Here is an 11,374-nt window from a genome sequence, read left to right on the forward strand (position 1 = left end):
TTAAATTTTCCTCTTCTGGTGTCAGAGTAAGTGCACAAAGGTTAAACGGCCATTATGATGTATTAAAATATCTGCCTTCCTTTTTTGTGTTGGTCTGTACAGGATAAACACAAGAAATGTTGTTGTAGAAATGTCAAGCCTGGTAGTATCTGTAGATAATCCCTTTTATTGGTATGGCAGATATACTGTAAGATACTGCATATGTAAACTACAAATAATTTGGCTCATCACGCAAGGTGTTTTACAATGACTTTTGTGGTCTCCGCTTGGCAATTGCATGTGTTATGAATAAACCATACGGACACAATAGCTGGAACCTCAGCCATGTCAGATAACTTTAGAAGGTTTTGCTGAATGAGATAAGAAGGCTGCGAATTGCTGTGTTCAATATTTGTTTGAACGTCACTGTCCTGGAATTCAGTCAGAGGAGCTCAGAAGCTGCACTGAGGCTCAGATGTGCCTTGATTTGCCACTTATTAGTCCCAGTTGTATTCTGATTGGACTGTTCAAGAGGCCAGCCTCAGGATGTACTGTAGCTTAGCATAACAAGCAGATCACAAACAGGCCTTCATCTATGAGCTGGGATTTCTCTCACTTCCTCATGGGCTCCCATCATTCCACAGTGCTTGAGTATTCAGCCCTGAGACAGTTCCAGATGGGTTTCAATAGATTTCAATACTACCGCAACCTTTAACACTTGACTTATTGCTTATCACAACAGAATAGATGGGTATTTTTTCTATTGTTGTCTCTTTTATTTTCAACAGTGAACAAATGCCAGCCAAATCCTTGCGCAAATGGTGGGAAATGTAGTCCTGGAAAATCTCACTGTATTTGTCCGTCGTCCTGGAGAGGGGATAACTGCACCGAAGGTGAAGTCTTCCTGTTCAGCACATAGAAAAAAAACCCAAAGTAAACCTGTTGTTTTTTTCAGAACTGGTGCCCATTCTAACTTTTTGTGTGTTTAATTCAGATTTAGCCCTTTCTGTGAAAAGTCTCAAACAATGATGTGAGAAATCTAAGACATATATTTTAATGAGGTTGCTGTATGCTCTTTTTTCCATGATGCATTGCTTTGATCTGCTTTTCGCTTGTAAGCTGAGAGAATATGGGGAGAGGAGAAGCTGAAACAATATTTTTTTTCTCCTTAGGTGAAGGAGAAAAAAATAAGTACCTTAAATCTTCCTACAGATGGATATTTTTAATTTGAGAAATGTACTTTACCTGTAGCTCCAGGATAGCAGTTGCAGACATGGTGAAAAGGTATTTGGAAAGTAAACTGAAAGCTGGTGTCCTAAAAGGCCAACTTGAATGGCCACCAAACTAACGGAAGCTTTAAGTTAGAAATAATAAGAAATAATAGAATCCTAACAAATTAGGAAATTAGATCTCAAATGTGAGTTTCAAATGTACCTCAATGAAAGATTTTAGCAACAGAAAGCATTTGGAATGATTACAGTCTTGCAATGTCTGGTGAACACTGTGCCTGTGCAATTTATAGACGGGATTGGTGCAGACTTTACACTGATCTGCAATCTAAGTGTATTACTAGGCCGTTTAATCCCCTCTTCCACTTATGTCCTGCTCAGATGTGGATGAGTGTGTGTCCAGCCCCTGTCCCTCTGGCTCCACGTGTGTCAACACTAAAGGCTCCTTCACCTGTGAGTGTCCCCTGGGCTACAGCTTGGAAAAAGGAAGGACATGTAACCGCGGTAAGACAGAGCACCTGCTAGACTGCTAGACTGAATGTACAGAGCTTTGATAATGATAATAAGTCTTCTCTGGATGAGATATATTAAGTGCACCTGAGCAAAAGCCCTGCCTTTAATCCACCTCTTGGAAATAAAAATGAAAATACTTCACAAAAAGAATTAGGGATGCCAACTTATTGAAAAATATTACTGTAAAAGTAATTCCCTAACGGGAAACTATGCTTCACTTTTGTAATAAAGTAAAGTACATTATGTGAAGGGTCATAAAATACTTATGAAATAAGGCCTTATCATAGATCACCAGTGCTTAAACAGCTCAGCTGTAAATATTACTTTGCAGTTCATCATGTTCTTGTTCAAGGCCTTTGTTATCAAATCTATTTTTAATTCAAATATTTTTCTAGCAAAGTTAGAGGTGCATGGTGCCTTCTTATACTAGTTTAATTTATACATTAACATTAAGGTGACTAATCTCCACTACTTTTGAGGTGTATTCTTTCCACTGCTGATTACTATGGTGGAGAGCCTTTATTTCATTTATTGCAATTCTGCAACTCTTTCAATAGCAAAGACTTTTCTGGGTACCTTCACGGTGAAAAATGTGCACCTAGCGAACACAACGGACAGACGCTTTGATGAGCATGAAATGCAACGAGAAATAATCCAAATGGTAAGGCTGGTTTTGACTTCGATGCAGTTTGATTTTTCTAGTGTTGAACCTGCCTAGTAACGGTAAGGTGTCCTTTTGTGCACGCTGTCTGCTCTTATAAAGCAGTTAATGTGAAGTAAGGAGCCGGGTGAAAAGCAGTTTTTTTTAACAGGGAACACAAAGCCTCCATAGTAAAATTAAAATCCATTTCTGTTAAAAAAATATCATTTAATTTAGACCACAGGTTAATCTAGCTCATAATGTACAGTTGCAGAGTGCAGCATGTGAGGTGCAAATGTGTTCAACTGTGTGTTTTTTATTCTGAATAATTTCCCAGTCTCTTAGTAATGCTGCAATGCATTGCTCTATGTCCCATAACCCTCGTATTACTGTTGGTTAAAAGGAAGATTTTCAACGTTAGGACTGATGAAAGTCCATCTAGATTTTTAAATGGCTTCCGTTTAGAAGAGATAATGGCCGCCATCCAGTCATCATGACTGGAACTGCAACAAAGAGGCTGAAGTCTGGCCATTCCTGTTGGACCTGGTGATGCCCAATTAGTAGGCAGGAACGCTCTGTAACGTTCTGCCCTCCTGGTTTGGGGCAGGTAGGAGGATGCTACTGAGGAGCTCAAAGAAACACCCCGTGGCATCAGGTTTTGTTCATTCGATGTACAATTGAAAATTAATCAGGTCTTTTAATTTGTGAATTGTAATGAGATTATACAGTAATTATTACCTGTTTGATTTCAGAATTATAGGTTCAGTAGAACAGACACTGTACTATGCTTCTGTTTCCTAGCTGAAGCCACTAAATTGGATGCAAAAACACCTGTCTTAAGAAATAGGGTATATAATCTTAATAATCTTAACTCATTCCTTTTTTTCAGCTCAATGCATCACTTTCACTCTTAGGGGGTTATTCTAAGTCAACAGTCACTGTTTCAAGGTATGTTGTTAGTGAATAATCTTCATTTTATTTAAACTTGATTGTGCTTAGCAGAGAAGCTGTGTTAATGGTTAACATGCTTAATGCATTTTCCAACAGGTTATCAAAATGTGGTTAGTTTCTTAGATTTTCCTTCTACAAACTGAAACTGAAACCTATAGTTTTTATTGTAGTCTCAGGCCTGTTAGCTTCATAGCTTTTATTGTCAGTGATGTTACTTATGTTTTGACAGCATTACAGGACATTATTTACTCCCAGGTTTATTCATTTAAAAAGGTGCAAGTTTGCAATGTTCAAGGAAAATGGGAAAATGATAAAAATAATAGTATAGGTATCCCTGAACATGCACTACACAGTTTATGGGTTCGAATTAAAACTGCAATGATTTGTTGCAATTGTGCACGTTTAAGACTTCTTAACATTGCATTCTAACAAAAATATCTATATGTGATTTGTCTTATCTTTAAGTGAGGCCGACGGGATCCGTTGTTCTGCTGTGAACATATTCTCAGTGACTGCTAATGTCACCAGTGTGGATGTGCTTAGGAATATAAATGAATACCTGAAGAGCTGCACTCCAGCTACAACAGGGTGTTGCGTTGTTCATCGGTGCAGTCTGTCCTACAGAGGTAGATCTCTCTTGTTTTTACCTTGTTCTTCATTAACGCTTACACAGTGCAATCAGCAGGTAGTGCAGGTTTGCAGCTGCGTCAGCATGCGTAGGCTGCAAAGGAACAAATAAAGGTTTATTCCATGCTGAAAAAAAGAAGAAAGAAAACACAACGTTTTGGCCGTGGAGCCTTCTTCGGGAATAAACTTTTACTTGTTCTATAATCAGTAGATGATGTTATACTGTATGAATAAGGAATTAGTTACGAAACGGAAGATTCGTATGAACATTTACATCAAAATGCATTATGACTGCATTGTATATTCTTTTTTTCATCAGTTTTGCAATAATTCAGTAGCAATAACTTTGCTATGTTGCCCATTGACTCTGACCTCACTTAGTTTAAGTGTTTCAATTCACCAAAATCAAACACTTCACTGTGCTTAAATCTTCTACTAGGTGTCAGGCTTGGGACATCCACCCCAGGGTCTTTTCAGATTATGAAAAAGAAACTGGGATAGATCATCCAAGCCTGACAAAAGAGAACATAGTGTATGAAGTCCGCTCTGTTCAGGTGGTTTGGAAACTCAAATGAGTTAGTTAGGAATTGTGCTCCGTCTCATTTCTGCCTCAGCATGAGTACTCCCCCTCAGAAAAAAAAAACCCACATACAAGGTACTGTATCAGTTTCATTTCTTAGAATTTAGATTTGCTGGCTTTTAGCACTATGCATGAAAAAAAGGTACAGGTAATTAATTGCGGGTACAATTCAGTATAGTGGATGTTTGAAACCCAAACCCATATCCTGGTTCTGTCCTGCAGCTGACAGTTTGTGTGCCAAAAATAATTCCCGGTGTGACATGGAGAGGTCCACATGCGGTGACAGCAGTGGGATTGAAGTCTGTGAGTGCCTGCCAGGATACTTCAAATACAGCGCTGAAGATCTATCATGCAGAGGTATGGCCGTCCCCAGAATCTACAGGAGGTGCACTCCATTTACCTGATGAACTGTTTCAGCTGCTAGTTATCAATACCTTATTAAGGTTTCATACATAGGCTATTAGATAGTTGTAAGTAGTAATAAGACATCACCTACTGTAGGTGTTGCTAAATACAGTAAAAAGGAGAACTTTAATGCGGATATCATGCTTTGTTTTTTGATAAATCTTTGGAAAGTATTTAAGCTATTATTAACTATTAGCTTTTATTAAACAATAATAAAATGTCTTTAATGGTTTATTAAAACTTTGAATATATTGTTGCTATATCTTGTTAAATATCCAGGATATGAACTACAGTGTTAATAGGGCATCTACGCACAAAAGCATAAGATTATAACTGACAGATTACAAGGGAAAAGGTTTTTTATTCCTTTAATGTGTAATTACCAACAGTATATAATATCACCATCTCTCAGTTCTCAAGGCATCGGGTTCCTCTTATAGTCTTTGTCCTCCTGTACTATTAGCTGTGCGAGATATAGTGGAAGTGACACTTGAAGGATGAACACTTGGAACATTTCTGAATTCATAAATAAGTGTGAAATGTGAATAAAGTGAAAATACATGTAAAAACAAACTGCAACTTGACCTTAAAAATGCACAGTTGTGAAGTTTGAAAGATTTTGAAGAATAAAGAGAGGTACAATAAATGTATGTAGTTTTGCAGATAATCCAGGAAACTAACGCCATCACAACACACTGCCGAGAATTGTGCTTGCATTGCTTTATTGAAAACTATTGGAAAAATAAAATATGAAAACCGTCTGTAACATAGAATGCAAATGATTTTTTCAAGTAAAAAAACAAAATGCTTCTCGTCTCTTCATTATTGTCACCCTTCTCTTTCTTAGCCTGTAATGATGGGTATAAACTGGAAAATGGCACCTGTGTCAGGTAAGAGGAATGGTTAGAAAAAGCAAATTGATAAAGATGTGTTAAACATTAAATGTTTTATTACAGAATTAATGATGTAGGAGGTAAATTATATATGCTTATATTGCAGCTGTCCTTTTGGATTTGGAGGATTCAATTGTGGAAACTGTGAGTAAGCTCTTTCATAATTAGCCATATACAGTAAACTGTGCAGAGTTTAGTCTATCAGATTATAGTACATGTTTTGCAATTGTATTTTCTCTCTTTTTTCAGTTTACAAACTTATTGCTCTGGTCGTGTTCCCTGCTGGAGGTGGCTTGCTGTTAATTCTGTTAATTGTTCTAATAGTTACCTGTTGCAGGTGAGTGTAGCACCTCTGACTTTTACTTACAAGTTAAATAAATTCATCGTGAAGGATTTTTGCTCATAGCGGGTGTATAGTTCAGGGCACATTTGTATCTGGGTGCCTGTATCAGCAGCTTATTACTGAGATCTGTACTATTTAAAGTGCATATGAATATTTACTTTATAATCCATTGTTAAAAATAATATCAAATGCAATGCCTAAAATAGTCAGTTGCCTAGGGAGAAAAATGCTACATTTCTGATCACATTTCTGATCGCTGTGTTTTTTCAGGCTGCAGTTATGTTACGTGCTGTAACTATTTTTATGTAGGTTTTACACATAAAAGGTTACTGAATGATCTTTGGATCTTTGGACATTGGTCTGCATCATCTAGTTATGTTGAGGTCATTGCAAAGGGGTGATTTAGATAAGGTTGTTTATGGAAGGGTACATAAATAGACTTACAGTGAGGCTTCTGTAGCACATATCAGACAAGGAAAACCTTACAGTACTGTTGATTCCTCTTACTGACTGACATTTCTGTAGTACTGGAACAGCTCTTCCAAAACAAAAATGCTTCAGAATTTCAAGACTTAACTAGTGTGACTTTGTACAGTATTCCTTGTCTGTACGTTCTACATGTGTAAATGTGTATATCTAAAATACATTGACATTACCTGAAAATAAGAAAGGGGCATCACGCTATCTGTATTTAAAAACTTAACATTGGACTTAAGGACAATGAGCCAACTTTCTGTCAAGAAGATGATATGAAAAGAACCTGAGGCACTTGCAGTGCATGATGTCTTTACCAGATAAATACTATTCTGTTTCTTCAGAAAATGCTAATAATTAATGCGTTCAATGTTTGCAATATTATCTAATTTGATTCTAAAAAGAATTTATTAACATGTCATTTAATACACAAAATCAGTTCACTGCTTGAATATTGTAAAGAAATCACATTCAAGGCAATTAACATAAGAAAAAAAGCTCTTCAAATATTAAAATCCAAAACCCTGCTTTAAAATATTGCTTACAGGACATTATCAATTCTCTTACTGTTCACAGGAAGGACAAAAATGACATCAGTAAACTAATCTTCAAGAGCGGAGAGTTTCAAATGTCTCCTTACGCAGAGTATCCAAAGAGTAACAGAATCTCCGTGGAGTGGGGGAGAGAGACGATAGAAATGCAGGAGAATGGAAGCACCAAAAACCTTCTTCAGATGACTGACATATATTATTCTGTACGTACAGTTTTTAGATATTGCTGTTGCATCTGCATCACACTGCAAAACAAAAGAAAATGGTAAAAAGAATGTAGAGCTTAGTGAATTCCTATCTTTTGGGTTGTCAAGTGACAAAATAGTAGCGTACATTTTTGGTGCATGTACAGCGGTTTATAAAGCATTTGTCCTCTAATTCAGAAAGGCTTGTGACAATAATGCCGAGCTTCACTAAATTGCAGTGTCTGCTGAGAAGCTGAAAAAAAAAACATCTACTGTACCACGGGAAAATAGGGACTTGTGTACAGCAGCCTGTGGAGAGAGTTCCGTTTCATTGTTTGTTTGTTTGTTTGTTTGTTTGTTTTTTAAACGTTGCAGCCCGCTCTAAGAAACCATGAGCTGGAGAGAAACGGACTGTACCCTTACTCAGGATTGCCCGGCACTCGCCACTCCTGCATCTACCCCGGACAGTATAACCCCTCGTTCATCAGCGACGACACTCGCAGGAGGGACTATTTCTAACGGCGCACACGCCTGCGGGGGGCGCCACCGGTCCCTGACCGGGCCTGCCGCGGGCCCAGCGCGGCGCCCGGTCGCCCCGGGGGAGGGTACGGCCCCGCTGGAGCTGGTCGGCTCCGCGCCTCGGCGACACACCGCGAGGAAAGAGCCGAGGAAGCGGCAGCGCGGATGTCGCCTATAAAGACTGATTTCGTTCATTCAAGCACGCAATCGCTTTATGTGCTTTTTAACTGTCGGAGGGAAACCACTCCTCAAAACGACAGCATGGTGCCGTCTCCCTTGTAATATTACAACGTGGCTAACTTATCTCGAATTCGGTCACGGATTCCTCATCATGTGCTTCTGTCACACATACTGTATGGACACATTTATTTTACAGTGTAAATTGTCTGTTTTTTTTTTCATTGAAGGTATTTATGTGCATTATCAACGTTTAATATAAATGTCCTTTTCAGCGTAAAACAGATATATTTCAAAAATGTATTTCTCTCTGATGATCAGAGGTGTTCTTTTTTTACCACACTGTAGAACCACTAATACATTACGTTTGTAATTTTTTCCGCCTCAGGCCTGTGATCTAGTAGTGCCCACGTCGATGAACTTTTCCACCTCCGAACTACTCTTGGCCTGTTTTAAGGTTACTGCAAAACAAAACTTTATGAGGCTCCAGTTCTTCAGATATTACAAACCGTTAATTGTGAAAAATGATCTGATTTACATTACACGTAAAGGGGTGGGTCTCTAAAGGGTCTGGACTTTTAGATTTTGAGCCCAAGACAGATTTGAATATAATATCTATGATCTATGATAAGCCATAAATCGCCCCATTGAGAAATTTCTGTTGAAGTTCTGTTCAACCCCCTATTGAGGTTGAACAAAATGGACTCGTGGCAATGTTTGAAATTCTCACTAAGGGGTAAACCTGGTTCTGTGTGGAAAATCACAATCCACCTATTGGTCACCCTTAAACCATTGATTTAAGGCTGTTTAAGAAGGAGAATGTTAGAAAAGCCATACTGTATGTGCCATATCGGTTACCTACTTTTTATTCCAAATTTTAGAAATTCATTATTATAGAGTGATCCATAAACCCTACTGGGTTGTGTCTCTACAGATTTGATCACCCCTATTCTAGTTAATTTTGGAAGGGGTTAAATCTTACAGTACTTTGTGCCAAAGAACAATTTTCTGTGATCGATATTGATTGCATGCTACAAGGTTGTTAAATACCTTTGGCAGTCATCATGTATGTTAAAAGGGCAATACATGTTCAGGGAGATTTTGAATCAGACCACAAAGGCATCTGCAGTAATGAAAGTACAGGAGTCGTAAAAGATTGACGATTTCCTCTTTGCTTCAACGGTTGATTTCGATAATCAAATAGCTGTGACCTGCTAGAACCTGCATTACTCCACACAAACCTTTTGCTAAGGGCAGATATTTGGAAACAGTGTGAAACTAGCCTTGGATCTTTTACTTCATCAGTCCCCTGACTGAATAATTGGCCGACAATAGTTCCATCTCTTTCCTTTCATTTTCAGTTAAATTACGTCCCTCCCTTCACTTAGACATGGGTCAGGCTCTGTCTTCCATTTTGTGAAAAGCCACTGTCTTATTTGTGTAGGTGTTTTTACTCTCCATATCACATATCACACTAAAGAAAATGTTTATTTAAGATATACTATGTTAGTCAAATGTTTTTATTTGACAAATCTAACTTTTTTGCTGTTGTTTATTTTGATAAGTTATCTCCCAATTAATTCTGGCGTTCTAGTCAGAAATGCATAGTAAAATAAAATAAATGCAAAGGGTTAAATAAAAGTGGTGCTGGCTGTCAGTTAATTTCTAGACTTTTGTGCATTGTGTAAAAATCATAATACCTTCCTCCATCTTGAAGCTTATTGTTGCTGTGATGTCATTATTTGGACTATTATTCTTAAATCAAAAGGACAGGAAAAGCATTTGCTTTGTCTACAAATGGACCATTTGGAGTACAGTTTCAGGAGTTACTACAGCCCAGAACTGTTTCTGCTCCACTGAATTAATTGCCCATTCATTTCATAATCCAATTGCACCGTCTGTTATGTTCAAATAGATCCATATCTACTCTGTGAACATTTAATGGAGTGGACAACTCTGGACACTAATCCTCTACAGAATAGGAAGATCGATGAGTTTTGAGAACCAACAGAATTTCAAAGCAGTGTCTTTTCTATGAAAAGGCAGATATTTTTTTAATGTCATGTAGACTTTCTACAACCTTCAGAGATTCACAGTACATATTGCTATGAAAGAATGAGCTCAAACTGTAAGCAAAGCAAGAAAAGGTTCTTTAACTCTTTATCGCCTCTAGAAAGAGAGTCAATTTCCGCCTGGTTTGATACAGTTTTCTAGAATAGCTAGATGAACTCTTTCAGAGCTCTTTCATTTTTTCTCCCCGGAACGGCTTCTAAGTTCTTGTTTCACTTCCACAACTGCAATGGCCCGTGTGCAGGATCACACAGCAGAAACGGTCAAAATCAATTTTCTACTGTGTCTTTAAATGTTTAAGGTGTAAGAGGAAATGCTCGTCTTTGTCTTTAAAGTAGACTGAAAAATTGAACAATAAAGGCTGGAATATTTGGACAGATTTTAGAGTTAGAATATAGGATGTATATAGGATTTGCATTGAAACTTGTAATATACATTTTATATCTACAGTACATACAGTATATGCCGGTAGGGTGGGGAAGTGGTTAACATAGCATTTTCCCTGTGTTCATGTGAGTTTACTCTGAGTGCTCTGGTTTTCCCTGGCTGTCCAAAGACATACCGATAGGTTAACTTCCTTTTCGGAAAACTGGCCCAGGTGTCTGTGTGTGTGTGCTCTGCAATAGACTGGTGTCCCACCCAGGGTGTATCTCACCTTGTGTCCTGTCCTTCCTGGGCAAGCTCTGGGCCACCGTGACCCTGAACTGAACGAATGGTTATTAAAAGTGATGTTCTCTGATATCATATTGCCATTAGTTTCCAGCTCTGGGCCCAGGGGATTTCTGAGTCTTGTAGCTTCTGCAGAATCCACGTGAAGTGAAGCAAAGCTGCTGTTAATTACAGACTAATTGATTTCAGTTTTTGGTCCTTGGCACATTTTAAAAATGGTTTCCAAATTTGTTTGTTTAAAAAAGGCAAGTGGAATTTGTAACTGGTAACAACCCTGTACCAATTTCTGAGTTTCAGCACCACCCTCATTGAAGCCTGTTGCTTTAAATTTAATTGACTTGATCTCTACAGAAGAAGAAAAAAAAGTTTATTGTGGGAGTGTCTGATACAGTGTCAATCCCGAAGTGTCTGTTCGTCATACATTGATCGCCTGTTAAGGGCTGCTTTGATAGAGGGCCATCAAGCTTGGGGGAGAGTAATTAAAGATTTCAGTGCTGGAGATGCCAGAAACAGTTCTCTTGTAGTGGGATCTTTTTGAAAACCTTGACTAAGAACAAATACAAGTTAAA

At 38.1% G+C, this 11,374-nt stretch overlaps 1 protein-coding gene across 1 annotated transcript in view; it reads left to right on the forward strand.

Moving 5' to 3' along the window:
• heg1 (heart development protein with EGF-like domains 1) overlaps positions 1–9,707 on the forward strand; it is a 28,190-nt gene extending 18,483 nt beyond the window's left edge. Inside the window, exons 3-13 of the mRNA XM_088606059.1 lie at positions 768–872; positions 1,590–1,712; positions 2,279–2,382; positions 3,251–3,309; positions 3,778–3,938; positions 4,742–4,876; positions 5,772–5,814; positions 5,924–5,961; positions 6,067–6,154; positions 7,211–7,388; positions 7,746–9,707. Of these exons, the coding sequence (XP_088462185.1) occupies positions 768–872; positions 1,590–1,712; positions 2,279–2,382; positions 3,251–3,309; positions 3,778–3,938; positions 4,742–4,876; positions 5,772–5,814; positions 5,924–5,961; positions 6,067–6,154; positions 7,211–7,388; positions 7,746–7,889 (1,178 nt within the window). The 3' untranslated portion in view covers positions 7,890–9,707. The remainder of the gene's footprint in view (positions 1–767; positions 873–1,589; positions 1,713–2,278; positions 2,383–3,250; positions 3,310–3,777; positions 3,939–4,741; positions 4,877–5,771; positions 5,815–5,923; positions 5,962–6,066; positions 6,155–7,210; positions 7,389–7,745) is intronic.
• Positions 9,708–11,374: the final 1,667 nt, after the last annotated feature.

This window comes from Lepisosteus platostomus, chromosome 14 (genome assembly GCF_059453375.1).
Source record: "Lepisosteus platostomus isolate fLepPlt1 chromosome 14, fLepPlt1.hap1, whole genome shotgun sequence".
In the NCBI taxonomy this organism is placed as follows: domain Eukaryota; kingdom Metazoa; phylum Chordata; class Actinopteri; order Semionotiformes; family Lepisosteidae; genus Lepisosteus; species Lepisosteus platostomus.